General features: G+C 50.2%; 1 protein-coding gene and 1 non-coding gene across 5 annotated transcripts in view; both read right to left on the bottom strand.

Moving 5' to 3' along the window:
* The window catches only part of RNF17 (ring finger protein 17), a 1,464,292-nt gene that overhangs the window by 1,258,413 nt on the left and 186,403 nt on the right, over positions 1-19,476 (bottom strand). For all 4 annotated transcript variants that reach the window (XM_063951617.1, XM_063951615.1, XM_063951616.1 and 1 more), the window contains one exon: positions 19,088-19,143. In XM_063951617.1, the coding sequence (XP_063807687.1) occupies positions 19,088-19,143 (56 nt within the window). The remainder of the gene's footprint in view (positions 1-19,087; positions 19,144-19,476) is intronic.
* LOC135054246 (U8 small nucleolar RNA) lies at positions 16,872-17,004 on the bottom strand. Its single transcript, XR_010243448.1, has one exon. It is a non-coding gene; the product is annotated as a U8 small nucleolar RNA (small nucleolar RNA).

Genomic DNA, 19,476 nt, shown 5'->3' with positions numbered 1-19,476 from the left:
GGACTCACGTGCAGTGATGCACCAACACCTGTTTTGGTTTCAGAAGGTCTCTGACCAGAGATGACAACTCCTTGGCCTTCTCCTCCGGGAGAAACACCTTCTTCTGTTCTGTGTCCAGAATCATGCCCAAGAACAGCAGACGCGTCGTAGGAATCAGCTGCGACTTTGGGATATTCAGAATCCAGCCGTGCTGTTGTAGCACTTCCCGAGATAGTGCTACTCCGACTAACAACTGCTCCTTGGACCTTGCCTTTATAAGGAGATCGTCCAAGTACGGGATAATTATAACTCCCTTTTTTCGAAGGAGTATCATCATTTCGGCCATTACCTTGGTAAATACCCTCGGTGCCGTGGACAGACCGAACGGCAACGTCTGGAATTGGTAATGGCAGTCCTGTACCACAAACCTGAGGTACTCCTGGTGAGGTGGGTAAATGGGGACATGTAGGTAAGCATCCTTGATGTCCAGTGACACCATAAAATCCCCCTCTTCCAGGCTTGCAATAACCGCCCTGAGCGATTCCATTTTGAACTTGAACTTCCTTATATCCTTATATAAGTGTTCAAGGATTTCAAATTTAGAATGGGTCTCACCGAACAGTCTGGTTTCGGTACCACAAACATTGTGGAATAGTAACCCCGTCCCTGTTGGAGGGGAACTTTGATTATCACCAGCTGAAGGTACAGCTTGTGAATTGCCGCCAGTACTACCTCCCTTTCCTTGGGAGTAGCTGGCAAGGCTGATTTGAGGTAACGGCGAGGGGGAGACGCCTCGAACTCCAGCTTGTATCCCTGAGATACCACTTGTAGAACCCAGAGATCCACCTGTGAGCGAACCCACTGGTCGCTGAAGATCCTGAGACGGGCCCCCACCGCACCTGGCTCCACCTGTGGAGCCCCAGCGTCATGCGGTAGACTTAGTGGAAGCAGGGGAGGATTTTTGTTCCTGGGAACTGGCTGTCTGGTGCAGCTTTTTCCCTCTACCCCTGCCTCTGGGCAGAAAGGACGCGCCTCTCACCCGCTTGCCTTTCTGAGGCCGAAAGGACTGTACTTGATAATACGGTGCTTTCTTAGGCTGTGAAGGAACCTCAGTTAAAAAAATAAGATTTCACTCACCGGTAAATCTATTTCTCGTAGTCCGTAGTGGATGCTGGGAACTCCGTAAGGACCATGGAGAATAGCGGCTCCGCAGGAGACTGGGCACAACTAAAGAAAGCTTTAGGTCACCTGGTGTGCACTGGCTCCTCCCACTATGACCCTCCTCCAAGCCTCAGTTAGGACACTGTGCCCGGACGAGCTGACATAATAAGGAAGGATTTTGAATCCCGGGTAAGACTCTTACCAGCCACACCAATCACACTGTATAACTCGTGATACAATACCCAGTTTAACAGTATGAAAACAACTGAGCCTCTCAACAGATGGCTCAACAATAACCCTTTAGTTAACAGTAACTATGTACAAGTATTGCAGACAATCCGCACTTGGGACGGGCGCCCAGCATCCACTACGGACTACGAGAAATAGATTTACCGGTGAGTAAAATCTTATTTTCTCTGACGTCCTAGTGGATGCTGGGAACTCCGTAAGGACCATGGGGATTATACCAAAGCTCCCAAACGGGCGGGAGAGTGCGGATGACTCTGCAGCACCGAATGAGAGAACTCCAGGTCCTCCTCAGCCAGGGTATTAAATCTGTAGAATTTTGCAAACGTGTTTGCCCCTGACCAAGTAGCAGCTCGGCAAAGTTGTAAAGCCGAGACCCCTCGGGCAGCCGCCCAAGATGAGCCCACCTTCCTTGTGGAATGGGCTTTTACTGATTTAGGATGCGGCAGTCCAGCCGCAGAATGCGCCTGCTGAATTGTGCTACAAATCCAGCGAGCAATAGTCTGCTTAGAAGCAGGAGCACCCAGCTTGTTGGGTGCATACAGGATAAATAGCGAGTCAGTTTTCCTGACTCCAGCCGTCCTGGAAACATAGATTTTCAGGGCACTGACTACGTCCAGCAACTTGGAATCCTCCAAGTCCCTAGTAGCCGCAGGCACCACAATAGGTTGGTTCAAGTGAAAAGCTGATACCACCTTAGGGAGAAACTGAGGACGAGTCCTCAATTCTGCCCTATCCATATGGAAAATCAGATAAGGGCTTTTACATGACAAACCCGCCAATTCTGACACGCCTGGCCGAAGCCAAGGCCAATAACATGACCACTTTCCACGTGAGATATTTTAGATCCACGGTTTTAAGTGGCTCAAACCAATGTGATTTTAAGAAACTCAACACCACGTTGAGATCCCAAGGTGCCACTGGAGGCACAAACGGGGGCTGAATATGCAGCACTCCCTTCACAAACGTCTGAACTTCAGGCAATGAAGCCAGTTCTTTCTGGAAGAAAATCGACAGAGCCGAGATCTGTACCTTAATGGAGCCTAATTTCAGGCCCATAGTCACTCCTGTTAGTAGGAAATGCAGAAATCGACCTAGTTGAAATTCCTCTGTTGGGGCCTTTTCGGCCTCACACCAAGCAACATATTTCCGCCATATGCGGTGATAATGCTTTGCAGTTACATCTTTCCTGGCTTTAATCAGCGTAGGAATGACTTCCTCCGGAATGCCCTTTTCCTTCAGGATCCGGCGTTCAACCGCCATGCCATCAAACGCAGCCGCGGTAAGTCTTGGAACAGACAGGGCCCCTGCTGCAGCAGGTCCTGTCTGAGCGGCAGAGGCCATGGGTCCTCTGAGATCATCTCTTGAAGTTCCGGGTACCACGCTCGTCTTGGCCAATCCGGAACCACGAGTATTGTTCTTACTCCTCGTTTTCTTATTATTCTCAGTACTCTTGGTATGAGAGGCAGAGGGGGGAACACAAACTGACTGGTACACCCACGGTGTCACCAGAGCGTCCACAGCTATCGCCTGAGGGTCCCTTGACCTGGCGCAATATTTCTCTAGTTTTTTGTTTAGGCGGGACGCCATCATGTCCACTTGTGGACGTTCCCATCGATTTACAATCAGCGTGAAGACTTCTGGATGAAGTCCCCTATCTCCCGGGTGGAGGTCGTGCCTGCTGAGAAAGTCTGCTTCCCAGTTGTCCACTCCCGGAATGAACACTGCTGACAGTGCTAGTACGTGATTTTCCGCCCATCGGAGAATCCTTGTGGCTTCTGCCATTGCCATCCTGCTTCTTGTGCCGCCCTGTCGATTTACATGGGCGACTGCCGTGATGTTGTCTGACTGGATCAGTACCGGCTGGTTTTGAAGCAGAGGCCTTGCCTGACTTAGGGCGTTGTAAATGGCCCTTAGTTCCAGAATATTTATGTGTAGGGAAGTCTCCTGACTCGACCATAGTCCTTGGAAGTTTCTTCCCTGTGTGACTGCCCCCGAGCCCCGAAGGCTGGCATCCGTGGTCACCAGGACCCAGTCCTGTATGCCAAATCTGCGGCCCTCTAGAAGATGGGCACTCTGCAGCCACCACAGCAGAGACACCCTGGTTCTTGGAGACAGGGTTATCAGGCGATGCATCTGAAGATGCGATTCAGGCCACTGGTCCAACAGGTCCCACTGAAAGATTCTGGCATGGAACCTGCCGAAAGGAATTGCTTCGTAAGAAGCCACCATCTTTCCCAGGACCCGCGTGCAGTGATGCACCGATACCTGTTTCGGTTTCAGGAGGTCTCTGACTAGAGATGACAGCTCCTTGGCTTTCTCCTCCGGGAGAAACACTTTTTTCTGGACTGTGTCCAGGATCATACCCAGGAACAGTAGACGTGTCGTCGGAACCAGCTGTGATTTTGGAATATTCAGAATCCAACCGTGCTGGTGTAGCACCTCCTGAGATAGTGCTACTCCCACCAACAACTGCTCCTTGGACCTCGCCTTTATTAGGAGATCGTCCAAGTACGGGATAATTAAAACTCCCTTTCTTCGAAGGAGTATCATCATTTCCGCCATTACTTTGGTAAACACCCTCGGTGCCGTGGAGAGTCCAAACGGCAGCATCTGGAATTGGTAATGGCAATCCTGTACCACGAATCTGAGGTACTCCTGATGAGGATAGTAAATGGGGACATGCAGGTAAGCATCCTTGATGTCCAGGGATACCATGTAATCCCCCTCGTCCAGGCTTGCAATAACCGCCCTGAGCGATTCCATCTTGAACTTGAATTTTTTTATGTATGTGTTCAAGGATTTCAAATTTAAAATGGGTCTCACCGAACCGTCCGGTTTCGGTACCACAAACAGTGTGGAATAGTAACCCCGTCCTTGTTGAAGTAGGGGCACCTTGACTATCACCTGCTGGGAATACAGCTTGTGAATTGCCTCTAGCACAGCCTCCCTGCCTGAGGGAGTTGTCGGCAAGGCAGATTTGAGGAAACGGCGGGGGGGAGACGCCTCGAATTCCAGCCTGTACCCTTGAGATACTATTTGCAGGATCCAGGGATCCACCTGTGAGCGAGCCCACTGATCGCTGAAATTTTTGAGGCGGCCCCCCACCGTACCTGGCTACGCCTGTGGAGCCCCCGCGTCATGCGGTGGACTCAGAGGAAGCGGGGGAAGAATTTTGATTCTGGGAACTGGCTGACTGGTGCAGCTTTTTCCCTCTTCCCTCGTCTCTGTGCAGAAAGGAAGCGCCTTTGACCCGCTTGCTTTTCTGAAGCCGAGAGGACTATACCTGATAATACAGTGCTTTCTTAGGCTGTGAGGAAACCTGAGGTAAAAAAATTTCTTCCCAGCTGTTGCTGTGGATACGAGGTCCCAGAGACCATCCCCAAACAATTCCTCACCCTTATAAGGCTCTATGTGCCTTTTAAAGTCAGCATCACCTGTCCAGTGTCGGGTCTCTAATACCCTCCTGACAGAATAGACATTGCATTAATTCTGGATGCCAGCCGGCAAAATATCCCTCTGTGCATCCCTCATATATAAGACGACGACTTATGTTCGCAAAATAGTATCCCTGTTTGACAGGGTTACAGACCACGCTGCAGCAGCACTATCTGCAGGTCTCAGTCTAGTACCTGAGTGTGTAAATACAGACTTCAGGATAGCCTCCTGCTTTTTATCAGCAGGTACCTTCAAAGTGGCCGTATCCTAAGACGGCAGTGCCACCTTTTTTGACAAACGTGTGAGAGCCTTATCCACCCTAGGGGATATCTCCCAGCGTAACTTATCCTCTGGCGGGAAAAATAAGAATTTACTTACCGATAATTCTATTTCTCATAGTCCGTAGTGGATGCTGGGGACTCCGAAAGGACCATGGGGAATAGCGGCTCCGCAGGAGACTGGGCACAAAAGTAAAAAGCTTTACGACTACCTGGTGTGCACTGGCTCCTCCCCCTATGACCCTCCTCCAAGCCTCAGTTAGGATACTGTGCCCGGACGAGCGTACACAATAAGGAAGGATTTTGAATCCCGGGTAAGACTCATACCAGCCACACCAATCACACCGTACAACTTGTGATCTGAACCCAGTTAACAGCATGATAACAGAAGGAGCCTCTGAAAAGATGGCTCATAACAACAATAACCCGATTTTTGTAACAATAACTATGTACAAGTAATGCAGACAATCCGCACTTGGGATGGGCGCCCAGCATCCACTACGGACTATGAGAAATAGAATTATCGGTAAGTAAATTCTTATTTTCTCTAACGTCCTAGTGGATGCTGGGGACTCCGAAAGGACCATGGGGATTATACCAAAGCTCCCAAACGGGCGGGAGAGTGCGGGTGACTCTGCAGCACCGAATGAGAGAACTCCAGGTCCTCCTCAGCCAGGGTATCAAATTTGTAGAATTTAGCAAACGTGTTTGCCCCTGACCAAGTAGCTGCTCGGCAAAGTTGTAAAGCCGAGACCCCACGGGCAGCCGCCCAAGATGAGCCTACTTTCCGTGTGGAATGGGCTTTTACAGATTTTGGCTGTGGCAAGCCTGCCACAGAATGTGCAAGCTGAATTGTACTACAAATCCAACGAGCAATCGTCTGCTTAGAAGCAGGAGCACCCAGCTTGTGGGGTGCATACAGGATAAACAGCGAGTCAGATTTTCTGACTCCAGCCGTCCTGGAAACATATATTTTCAGGGCCCTGACTACGTCCAGCAACTTGGAATCCTCCAAGTCCCTAGTAGCCGCAGGCACCACAATAGGCTGGTTTAAGTGAAATGCTGAAACCACCTTCGGGAGAAATTGAGGACGAGTCCTCAATTCTGCCCTGTCCGTATGAAAAATTAGGTAAGGGCTTTTATAGGATAAAGCCGCCAATGCTGATACACGCCTGGCTGACGCCAGGGCTAACAGCATTACCACTTTCCATGTGAGATATTTTAAGTCCACAGTGGTGAGTGGTTCAAACCAATGTGATTTTAGGAATCCCAAAACTACATTGAGATCCCAAGGTGCCACTGGAGGCACAAAAGGAGGCTGTATATGCAGTACTCCCTTGACAAACATCTGAACTTCAGGAACAGAAGCTAGTTCTTTTTGGAAGAATATTGACAGGGCCGAAATTTGAACCTTAATGGACCCTAATTTGAGGCCCATAGACAGTCCTGTTTGCAGGAAATGCAGGAATCGACCCAGTTGAAATTCCTCTGTAGGGGCCTTCCTGGCCTCGCACCACGCAACATATTTACGCCAAATACGGTGATAATGTTGTACGGTCACATCCTTCCTGGCTTTTATCAGGGTTGGGATGACTTCATCCGGAATGCCTTTTTCCTTCAGGATCCGGCGTTCAACCGCCATGCCGTCAAACGCAGCCGCGGTAAGTCTTGGAACAGACATGGTCCCTGCTGGAGCAGGTCCTTTCTTAGAGGTAGAGGCCACGGGTCTTCCGTGAGCATCTCTTGAATTTCCGGGTACCAAGTCCTTCTTGGCTAATCCGGAGCCACGAGTATAGTCTTTACTCCTCTCCTTCTTATGATTCATAGTACTTTTGGTATGAGAGGAAGAGGAGGGAGCACATATACTGACTGGTACACCCACGGTGTTACCAGAGCGTCCACAGCTATTGCCTGAGGGTCCCTTGACCTGGCGCAATATCTGTCCAGTTTTTTGTTGAGGCGGGACGCCATCATGTCCACCTTTGGTTTTTCCCAACGGTTCACAATCATGTGGAAGACTTCTGGGTGAAGTCCCCACTCCCCCGGGTGAAGATCGTGTCTGCTGAGGAAGTCTGCTTCCCAGTTGTCCACTCCCGGAATGAACACTGCTGACAGTGCTATCACATGATTTTCCACCCAGCGAAGAATCCTTGCAACTTCCGTCATTGCCCTCCTGCTTCTTGTGCCGCTCTGTCTGTTTACGTGGGCGACTGCCGTGATGTTGTCCGACTGGATCAACACCGGCTGACCCTGAAGCAGAGGCCTTGCCTGACTTAGGACATTGTAAATGGCCCTTAGTTCCAGGATATTTTTGTGAAGTGACGTTTCCATGCTTGACCACAAGCCCTGGAAATTTTTTCCCTGTGTGACTGCTCCCCAGCCTCTCAGGCTGGCATCCGTGGTCACCAGGACCCAATCCTGAATGCCGAATCTGCGGCCCTCTAGGAGATGAGCACTCTGTAACCACCACAGGAGAGACACCCTTGTCCTTGGAGACAGGGTTATCCGCTGATGCATTTGAAGATGCGATCCGGACCATTTGTCCAGCAGATCCCACTGAAAAGTTCTTGCGTGGAATCTGCCGAATGGAATCGCTTCGTAAGAAGCCACCATCTTTCCCAGGACCCTTGTGCATTGATGCACGGACACTTGGCCTGGTCTTAGGAGGTTCCTGACTAGGTCGGATAACTCCCTGGCTTTCTCCTCCAGGAGAAACACCTTTTTCTGTACTGTGTCCAGAATCATCCCTAGGAACAGCAGACGTGTCGTCGGAATCAGCTGCGATTTTGGAATATTTAGAATCCATCCGTGCTGTCGTAGTACTACTTGAGATAGTGCTACTCCGACCTCTAACTGTTCTCTGGACCTTGCCCTTATCAGGAGATCGTCCAAGTAAGGGATAATTAAGACGCCTTTTCTTCGCAGAAGAATCATCATTTCGGCCATTACCTTGGTAAAGACCCGGGGTGCCGTGGACAATCCAAACGGCAGCGTCTGAAACTGATAGTGACAGTTCTGTACCACAAACCTGAGGTACCCTTGGTGAGAAGGGCAAATTGGGACATGGAGGTAAGCATCCTTGATGTCCAGAGACACCATATAGTCCCCTTCTTCCAGGTTCGCTATCACTGCTCTGAGTGACTCCATCTTGAACTTGAACCTTTTTATGTAAGTGTTCAAGGATTTCAGATTTAAAATGGGTCTCACCGAGCCGTCCGGTTTCGGTACCACAAACAGCGTGGAATAATACCCTTTTCCCTGTTGTAGGAGGGGTACCTTGATTATCACCTGCTGGGAATACAGCTTGTGAATGGCTTCCAATACCGCCTCCCTGTCGGGGGGAGACGTTGGTAAAGCAGACTTCAGGAACCGGCGAGGGGGAGACGTCTCGAATTCCAATTTGTACCCCTGAGATACTACCTGCAGGATCCAGGGGTCCACTTGCGAGTGAGCCCACTGCGCGCTGAAATTCTTGAGACGGGCCCCCACCGTGCCTGAGTCCGCTTGTAAGGCCCCAGCGTCATGCTGAGGACTTGGCAGAAGCGGGGGAGGGCTTCTGTTCGTGGGAAGAGGCTGTCTGCTGCAGTCTTTTTCCCCTTCCTCTGCCCCGGGGCAGATATGAGTGGCCTTTTGCCCGCTTGCCCTTATGGGGACGAAAGGACTGAGCCTGAAAAGACGGTATCTTTTTCTGCTGAGAGGTGACTTGGGGTAAAAAGGTGGATTTCCCAGCCGTTGCCGTGGCCACCAGGTCCGATAGACCGACCCCAAATAACTCCTCCCCTTTATACGGCAATACTTCCATATGCCGTTTGGAATCCGCATCACCTGACCACTGTCGCGTCCATAACCCTCTTCTGGCAGAAATGGACATCGCACTTACTCTTGATGCCAGAGTGCAAATATCCCTCTGTGCATCACGCATATATAGAAATGCATCCTTTAAATGCTCTATAGTCAATAATATATTGTCCCTGTCCAGGGTATCAATATTTTCAGTCAGGGAATACGACCAAGCCACCCCAGCACTGCACATCCAGGCTGAGGCGATTGCTGGTCGCAGTATAATACCAGTATGTGTGTATATACTTTTTAGGATATTTTCCAGCTTCCTATCAGCTGGTTCCTTGAGGGCGGCCGTATCAGGAGACGGTAACGCCACTTGTTTTGATAAGCGTGTGAGCGCCTTATCTACCCTAGGGGGTGTTTCCCAACGTGCCCTAACCTCTGGCGGGAAAGGGTATAATGCCAATAATTTTTTAGAAATTAGCAGTTTTTTTATCGGGGGAAACCCACGCTTCATCACACACCTCATTTAATTCATCTGATTCAGGAAAAAATAAGAATTTACTTACCGATAATTCTATTTGTCATAGTCCGTAGTGGATGCTGGGGACTCCGAAAAGGACCATGGGGAATAGCGGCTCCGCAGGAGACTGGGCACAAAGTAAAAGCTTTAGGACTAGCTGGTGTGCACTGGCTCCTCCCCCTATGACCCTACTCCAAGCCTCAGTTAGGATACTGTGCCCGGACGAGCGTACACAATAAGGAAGGATTTTGAATCCCGGGTAAGACTCATACCAGCCACACCAATCACACCGTACAACTTGTGATCTGAACCCAGTTAACAGCATGATAACAGAAGGAGCCTCTGAAAAGATGGCTCACAACAACAATAACCCGATTTTTGTAACAATAACTATGTACAAGTAATGCAGACAATCCGCACTTGGGATGGGCGCCCAGCATCCACTACGGACTATGAGAAATAGAATTATCGGTAAGTAAATTCTTATTTTCTCTAACGTCCCAGTGGATGCTGGGGACTCCGAAAGGACCATGGGGATTATACCAAAGCTCCCAAACGGGCGGGAGAGTGCGGATGACTCTGCAGCACCGAATGAGAGAACTCCAGGTCCTCCTCAGCCAGGGTATCAAATTTGTAGAATTTAGCAAACGTGTTTGCCCCTGACCAAGTAGCTGCTCGGCAAAGTTGTAAAGCCGAGACCCCTCGGGCAGCCGCCCAAGATGAGCCCACTTTCCGTGTGGAATGGGCTTTTACAGATTTTGGCTGTGGCAGACCTGCCACAGAATGTGCAAGCTGAATTGTACTACAAATCCAACGAGCAATCGTCTGCTTAGAAGCAGGAGCACCCAGCTTGTTGGGTGCATACAGGATAAACAGCGAGTCAGATTTTCTGACTCCAGCCGTCCTGGAAACATATATTTTCAGGGCCCTGACTACGTCCAGCAACTTGGAATCCTCCAAGTCCCTAGTAGCCGCAGGCACCACAATAGGTTGGTTTAAGTGAAATGCTGAAACCACCTTAGGGAGAAATTGAGGACGAGTCCTCAATTCTGCCCTGTCCGTATGAAAAATTAGGTAAGGGCTTTTATAGGATAAAGCCGCCAATTCTGATACACGCCTGGCTGAAGCCAGGGCTAACAGCATTACCACTTTCCATGTGAGATATTTCAAGTCCACAGTGGTGAGTGGTTCAAACCAATGTGATTTTAGGAATCCCAACACTACATTGAGATCCCAAGGTGCCACTGGAGGCACAAAAGGAGGCTGTATATGCAGTACTCCCTTGACAAACGTCTGAACTTCAGGAACAGAAGCTAGTTCTTTTTGGAAGAACATCGACAGGGCCGAAATTTGAACCTTAATGGACCCTAATTTGAGGCCCATAGACAGTCCTGTTTGCAGGAAATGCAGGAATCGACCCAGTTGAAATTCCTCCGTAGGGGCCTTCCTGGCCTCGCACCACGCAACATATTTACGCCAAATACGGTGATAATGTTGTACGGTTACATCCTTCCTGGCTTTGATCAGGGTAGGGATGACTTCATCCGGAATGCCTTTTTTCATTCAGGATCCGACGTTCAACCGCCATGCCGTCAAACGCAGCCGCGATAAGTCTTGGAACAGACATGGTCCCTGCTGGAGCAGGTCCGGTCTTAGAGGTAGAGGCCACGGGTCTTCCGTGAGCATCTCTTGAATTTCCGGGTACCAAGTCCTTCTTGGCCAATCCGGAGCCACGAGTATAGTCTTTACTCCTCTCCTTCTTATGATTCTCAGTACTTTTGGTATGAGAGGAAGAGGAGGGAACACATACACTGACCGGTACACCCACGGTGTTACCAGAGCGTCCACAGCTATTGCCTGAGGTCTGCTGAGGAAGTCTGCTTCCCAGTTGTCCACTCCCGGAATGAACACTGCTGACAGTGCTATCACATGATTTTCCGCCCAGCGAAGAATCCTTGCCACTTCCGTCATTGCCTTCCTGCTTCTTGTGCCGCCCTGTCTGTTTACGTGGGCGACTGCCGTGATGTTGTCCGACTGGATCAATACCGGCTGACCCTGAAGCAGAGGCCTTGCCTGACTTAGGGCATTGTAAATGGCCCTTAGTTCCAGGATATTTATGTGAAGTGACGTTTCCATGCTTGACCACAAGCCCTGGAAATTTTTTCCCTGTGTGACTGCTCCCCAGCCTCTCAGGCTGGCATCCGTGGTCACCAGGACCCAATCCTGAATGCCGAATCTGCGGCCCTCTAGGAGATGAGCACTCTGTAACCACCACAGGAGAGACACCCTTGTCCTTGGAGACAGGGTTATCCGCTGATGCATTTGAAGATGCGATCCGGACCATTTGTCTAGCAGATCCAACTGAAAAGTTCTTGCGTGGAATCTGCCGAATGGAATCGCTTCGTAAGAAGCCACAATCTTTCCCAGGACCCTTGTGCACTGATGCACTGACACCTGGCCTGGTCTTAGGAGTTTCCTGACTAGGTCGGATAACTCCCTGGCTTTCTCTTCCGGGAGAAACACCTTTTTCTGTACTGTGTCCAGAATCATCCCTAGGAACAGCAGACGTGTCGTCGGAATCAGCTGCGATTTTGAAATATTTAGAATCCATCCGTGCTGTCGTAGTACTATTTGAGATAGTGCTACTCCGACCTCTAACTGTTCTCTGGACCGTGCCCTTATCAGGAGATCGTCCAAGTAAGGGATAATTAAGACGCCTTTTCTTCGAAGAAGAATCATCATTTCGGCCATTACCTTGGTAAAGACCCGGGGTGCCGTGGACAATCCAAACGGCAGCGTCTGAAACTGATAGTGACAGTTCTGTACCACAAACCTGAGGTACCCTTGGTGAGAAGGGCAAATTGGGACATGGAGGTAAGCATCCTTGATGTCCAGAGACACCATGTAGTCCCCTTCTTCCAGGTTCGCTATCACTGCTCTGAGTGACTCCATCTTGAACTTGAACCTTTTTATGTAAGTGTTCAAGGCTTTCAGATTTAAAATGGGTCTCACCGAGCCGTCCGGCTTCGGTACCACAAACAGCGTGGAGTAATACCCCTTTCCCTGTTGTAGGAGGGGTACCTTGATTATCACTTGCTGGGAATACAGCTTGTGAATGGCTTCCAATACCGCCTCCCTGTCGGGGGTAGACGTTGGTAAAGCAGACTTCAGGAACCGGCGAGGGGGGAGACGTCTCGAATTCCAATTTGTACCCCTGAGATACTACCTGCAGGATCCAGGGGTCCACTTGCGAGTGAGCCCACTGCGCGCTGAAATTCTTGAGACGGGCCCCCACCGTGCCTGAGTCCGCTTGTAAGGCCCCAGCGTCATGCTGAGGACTTGGCAGAAGCGGGGGAAGGCTTCTGTTCGTGGGAAGAAGCTGTCTGTTGCAGTCTTTTTCCCCTTCCTCTGCCCCGGGGCAGATATGAGTGGCCTTTTGCCCGCTTGCCCTTATGGGGACGAAAGGACTGAGCCTGAAAAGACGGTATCTTTTTCTGCTGCGAGGTGACTTGGGGTAAAAAGGTGGATTTCCCAGCCGTTGCCGTGGCCACCAGGTCCGATAGACCGCCCCCAAATAACTCCTCCCCTTTATACGGCAATACTTCCATATGCCGTTTGGAATCCGCATCCCCTGACCACTGTCGCGTCCATAATCCTCTTCTGGCAGAAATGGACATCGCACTTACTCTTGATGCCAGAGTGCAAATGTCTCTCTGTGCATCTCGCATATATAGGAATGCATCCTTTAAATGCTCTATAGTCAATAATATATTGTCCCTGTCCAGGGTATCAATATTTTCAGTCAGGGAATCCGACCAAGCCACCCCAGCACTGCACATCCAGGCTGAGGCGATTGCTGGTCGCAGTATAATGTTATATACTTTTAAGGATATTTTCCAGCCTCCTATCTGCTGGCTCCTTAAGGGCGGCCGTTTCTGGAGACGGTAACGCCACTTGTTTTGATAAGCGTGTGAGCGCCTTATCCACCCTAGGGGGTGTTTCCCAACGAGCCTTAACCTCTGGTGGGAAGGGATATAGTGCCAATAATTTTTTAGAAATTAGCAGTTTTTTGTCGGGGGTAACCCACGCTTCATCACACACTTCATTCAATTCATCTGATTCAGGAAAAACTACGGGTAGTTTTTTCACACCCCGCATAATACCCCTTTTTGTGGTACTTGCAGTATCAGAGATGTGCAAAACCTCCTTCATTGCCGTGATCATGTAACGTGTGGCCCTACTGGAAAATACGTTTGTTTCTTCACCGTCGACACTGGAGTCAGTGTCTGTGTCTGGGTCCGTGTCGACCCACTGAGGTAACGGGCGTTTAATAGCCCCTGACGGTGTTTGAGACGCCTGGACAGGCACTAACTGAGCTGCCGGCTGTCTCATGTCGTCAACAGTTTTCTGTAACGTGCCGACACTGTCACGTAATTCCTTAATTACGACCATCCATTCAGGTGTCGACTCCCTAGGGGGTGACATCACCATTATAGGCAATTGCTCCGCCTCCACATCATTTTCCTCCTCATACATGTCGACACACACGTACCGACACCCAGCACACACGCAGGGAATGCTCTGATAGAGGACAGGACCCACTTAGCCCCTTGGGGAGACAGAGGGAGAGTTTGCCAGCACACACCAGAGCGCTATATATGTATAGGGACAACCTTACAATAAGTGTCTATCCCTTATAGCTGCTTATATCTGTTATTTTGCCTCTCTTTTTTACCCTGTTTCTGTAGTTGCAGGATGCAGGGGAGATTCTGGGAGCCTTCCTACCAGCGGAGCTGTGTGGGAAAAATGGCGCTGTGTGCTGAGGAGATAGGCCCCGCCCCCTTCACGGCGGGCTCTTCTCCCGCTTTTTTCTGGAAAACTGGCAGGGGTTAAATACATCCATATAGCCCAGGAGCTATATGTGATGTATTTTTTTGCCAAATAAGGAAAATTCATTGCTTCCCAGGGCGCCCCCCCCAGCGCCCTGCACCCTCAGTGACGGAAGTGTGAAGTGTGCTGAGAGCAATGGCGCACAGCTGCAGTGCTGTGCGCTACCTTATGAAGACAGGAAAGTCTTCTGCCGCCGATTTATGGACCTCTTCTTGCTTCAGCATCTGTAAGGGGGCCGGCGGCGCGGCTCCGGGACCCATCCATGGCTGGGCCTGTGATCGTCCCTCTGGAGCTAATGTCCAGTAGCCTAAGAAGCCCAATCCACTCTGCACGCAGGTGAGTTCGCTTCTTCACCCCTTAGTCCCTCGATGCAGTGAGACTGTTGCCAGCAGGTCTCACTGAAAATAAAAAACCTATTTAAACTTTTACTCTAAGCAGCTCAGGAGAGCCACCTAGATTGCACCCTTCTCGTTCGGGCACAAAATCTTAACTGAGGCTTGGAGGAGGGTCATAGGGGGAGGAGCCAGTGCACACCAGCTAGTCCTAAAGCTTTTACTTTGTGCCCAGTCTCCTGCGGAGCCGCTATTCCCCATGGTCCTTTCGGAGTCCCCAGCATCCACTAGGACGTTAGAGAAACTACGGGTAGTTTTTTCACACCCCACATAATACCCTTTTTTGTGGTACTTGTAGTATCAGAAATGTTCAAAACCTCCTTCATTGCCGTGATCATGTAACGTGTGGCCCTACTGGAAAATACGTTTGTTTCCTCACCGTCGACACTGGAGTCAGTGTCCGTGTCAGTGTCTGTATCGACCTGAGGTAACGGGCGTTTTATAGCCCCTGACGGTGTTTGAGACGCCTGTACAGGTATTAACTGATTTGCCGGCTGTCTCATGTCGTCAACAGTCTTTTGTAAAGTGCTGACACTATCACGTAATTCTTTCCATAAGAACATCCAGTCAGGTGTCGACTCCCTAGGGGGTGACATCACTAACACAGGCAATTGCTCCGCCTCCACACCATTTTCCTCCTCATACATGTCGACACAACGTACCGACACACAGCACACACACAGGGAATGCTCTGACAGAGGACAGGACCCCACTAGCCCTTTGGGGAGACAGAGGGAGAGTTTGCCAGCACACACCAGAGCGCTATATATATATATATATATATATATATATATATATAGGGATAACCTTATATAAGTGTTTTTCCCTGATATAGCTGCTGTATATATTTATCTGCCAAATTAGTGCCCCCCCTCTCGTTTTACCCTGTTTCTGTAGTGCAGGACTGCAGGGGAGAGTCAGGGAGCCTTCCTCCAACGGAGCTGTGAGGAAAAAACGGCGTCAGTGTGCTGAGGAAATAGGCTCCGCCCCCTTCTCGGCGGCCTTTCTCCCGCTTTTTTATGGAAAAATTGGCAGGGGTTAAATGCATCCATATAGCCCAGGAGCTATATGTGATGTATTTTTTGCCAAAAAAGGTATTTTTATTGCGTCTCAGGGCGCCCCCCCCCCCCAGCGCCCTGCACCCTCAGTGACCGGAGTGTGAAGTGTGCTGAGAGCAATGGCGCACAGCTGCGGTGCTGTGCGCTACCTTATTGAAGACAGGACGTCTTCTGCCGCCGATTTTCCGGACCTCTTCAGTCTTCTGGCTCTGTAAGGGGGCCGGCGGCGCGGCTCTGGGACCCATCCATGGCTGGGTCTGTGATCGTCCCTCTAGAGCTAATGTCCAGTAGCCTAAGAAGCCCAATCCACTCTGCACGCAGGTGAGTTCGCTTCTTCTCCCCTTAGTCCCTCGGTGCAGTGAGCCTGTTGCCAGCAGGTCTCACTGAAAATAAAAAACCTACTTTAAACTTTTACTCTAAGCAGCTCAGGAGAGCCCCTTAGCATGCACCCTTCTCGTTCGGGCACAAAAATCCAACTGAGGCTTGGAGGAGGGTCATAGGGGGAGGAGCCAGTGCACACCAGGTAGTTCTAAAGCTTTTACTTTTGTGCCCAGTCTCCTGCGGAGCCGCTATTCCCCATGGTCCTTTCGGAGTCCCCAGCATCCACTAGGACGTTAGAGAAATATATATATATACAAACATATCTATATATATCTCACACCACAGTGAACCCAACCGAGTAGATAATTACTGTGCACCTAATAGGGTAGAAAAATACTGTGTATTTGTAGGTTAAAGAAATACTGCACAGTAGATTTTTAATTATTAATGAGCTGAGTCCCAGCTCCTGTAATAGAGCAGGTTTCCTGATCTAAATGTCTGAAATGCCTGGCAGAGGACTCCCCTGCAGGGAGGAATGTAGCCAAAGCAAGATGTAACAATATTTCTGCAGCACACTGCACAGAAAAGCTAAAACCCCAGAGACAGGTGTGTTGCCTAGAGACAATGAGAGCTGGGAGCCGCCGCCGGGGGGAATAAGCTTCACCCCCCTTCCCCCCTCATACCTTATACATGTTAAGCAAATTAAGAATCCTCCCTGCGCAGCCAGGAGAGGAAAGAGGCTTTCAGCGGGCCGGGGAGCGGGGGACTGTGGTGTTTTTAGTGATCATCAGTGAGCGATGGTATCAGAATGACACACACCCCGGTTGTCGGTCATGGTGGTGCAGGGGAACTGTATAATCACATACTCAGCCTCCCCCATTCATCATGTCTGTTTCCCCATAGGAGGAACAGGTAAGGATCAACCTCACTGATGATCTCGTCATGCAGCGGCCGGGGAGCGGAGAAAGCCCGCCGAACAGAGCGGGAGTTAGCTCCGCCCTCCTAGTTCTTGGTGGCCGCTGCTGTCTCAGTGCATCCCCCGGCCGCCTGTATGCTGCGGCCGGGGAGCGGTGTGCGGCCGGGGAGCGGAGAGCCTGAGCCCGCCGAAAAGAGCGGGAGTTAGCCCCGCCCCCTCGTTCTTGATGGGCGCTGCTGTGCTTTCTCCCTGCATCCCCCGGCCGCCTGTATGCTGCGGCCGGGGAGCGGTTTCACTTATCAAATTAAAAACCACATTATCCCCCGGCTGCCTGTAAGTGTGTATGCTGCAGCCGGGGAGTGTAAATGTATCACCCGGCTGCCTGTATGCTGCAGCCGGGGAGTGAAGAGCGTTGAGCCCGCTTACAGAGCGGGCTGAAGCTCCGCCCCCCACATAATGGCGCCAATTTCAAATCAGTAAGTGCGCCTTTTATGCACTCCAGCCTGGCTATGACTGGAGAGTATAGGAGAGCCTTGTATTAAAACACTGAAAAATGTAAAAACATACATCAGTCTGGGGAGATTGTACTCACCGCTTCCTTCCGTCAGGCGTTTCGACCCAGCGGCCCCAAAACACGCGCCGCACGCAGCGGTGTCCGGCCGGAATCTTCTGTGGTGGAGCGGCCCCGACACGCGCCGCACGCAGCGGTGTCCGACCACGTATACTCACCGCTGCCATGCTGCCGGAATCTTCTGCTGGATGGAGTGGCCCCGACACGCGCCGCACGCAGCGGTGTCCGGCCAACTCAGGAGAGCTCAGTGTCTCCCTCAGCCGGGGCCCATCCCAAGCCGCACGCAGCTGCGATGGGACCCCGCCGGCAGCTCCCGCGGTGCAGACTGGCAGTGGCAGAGCTGCCAGTCTGTGCGTGTGTGAAAGAAAAATAAAATAATAAAGAAAAAGGTAAAAATTCTTCAGCTAAACCCAAGTGAACCAGCTCACCTCGGGCACTAAACTAAGACTGGCTTGGAGGGGAGATAGTAGGGGAGGAGCTAGCCACAGTGTGAGAATTTTAAAGTGCCAGCTCCCAATTACTGCCTACTATTTCCCCATTGTAACTACGCTCCAGTGGCCCCTAGTGGATGAAGGAGAAATTGGGTTTATGTACAATAAAAGTCCCCCTGACCTGTGCACATGAAGTGTCACTGGTGGCAAGTGAAGCGGCTGCCCAGTAATCAGTGTCCACGCCAGCTCTCCTACGGCAGAGCTGGATCGCGGTAAAGTGCAGGCACAGAAGCCCCTTACCTCCCCCGTACCTGCGGCCTCACGATCCGGGAGGACGGCGGCGTGTGACTCACGTTTTGCAGGAACCGGCGCCTCCGCTTCAGTGACTCGGCAACCAGGGCGCGGGAGTATACAGCGCCGCTGGGGGTGACGGAGCTGCAAGCAGGAAAGTCTATGAGACTTTGCCTGCTACAGCCCTTGTAGTCTGACAAAAGAATCTCCTTTTTTCTTTCAAATAAATCAATGAATAGGCTGCCTAATGCAGCCCTCCTGTTAAGTGCCTGCTTACTGCATGGCACCAACTTACAAACTGAGCTCCTGTGCAAGGAGGCGGGGTTATAGAGGAGGCGGCGCTGTGCATCTTGGGAACAGTCAAAAGCTTTGAGGCTGTTTGTTCCTACTCTACACCCCGATGTTAATCCTTGTGGAGCCCAGTGTACCCCGCAGCAGAAATAAAAGTCTATGAGACTTCCAGAACGTGCTTTTATCCCTGTGAAAGCACAAAAAACACTGAGGTACCTTGGGAGTATAGAGGGGGTAGAGGGTTACTAATTTAAATATTTAAATGTGCCTGTCCCTGCCAACGCTCCGTCCTTATCCCAAGAGTACTCCAGTTGCCGCCAGTGGATGAAAAAGAAATCCAAGTTAAGTGAAGCCTGTGGGCTGCCTTTGGGGACTAACTGAATAGCCCTGCTACTTTCAATAGCCCGCATAATTCAATTCCCCCTACGACTCTGTTCAGCAATTACATAAGAAATTCTTTATATTACCCTAAAAATCGTGCTTCTCTTATGTTGTTTAATATTGAAAGCAGCACTTACCTTAAACCCAGCATCAATGGCCTTTTTACCATCTACTGCATGCTTTCTATCATCCACTGCAGAAAGAAAGAAAAAAAGTAGGAAACAAGCTTTGTCGATTCAATACGTGGTACATTTCACATTGCAATAACACATTTTAGACATTACAATAAAGATGATCAAGAAGCCAACCGGTCAGAAGTTTGAGCTTTAAAGGGGTAATTACAATAAAAGCGGGAAATTAAAAAAAACAAATAAATAACCCAGGGTTGTGCTATTCCAAAATAGGAAAGAATATGAGAAAGAAATCACAGTCTATTTTCACAGCCCCCCCCCCCAGAACAAGGAGTATATTCAATTAAATGCCCTTATTTATCAATGAGTGATAAATTTAAATTTGAGTGAAAAAT

The sequence above is a fragment of the Pseudophryne corroboree genome, chromosome 2 (genome assembly GCF_028390025.1).
Source record: "Pseudophryne corroboree isolate aPseCor3 chromosome 2, aPseCor3.hap2, whole genome shotgun sequence".
NCBI classification, from domain to species: Eukaryota; Metazoa; Chordata; class Amphibia; order Anura; family Myobatrachidae; genus Pseudophryne; species Pseudophryne corroboree.
Note: the sequence above shows the minus strand (reverse complement) of the source record. Positions and strands in the feature narration are given on the sequence as shown.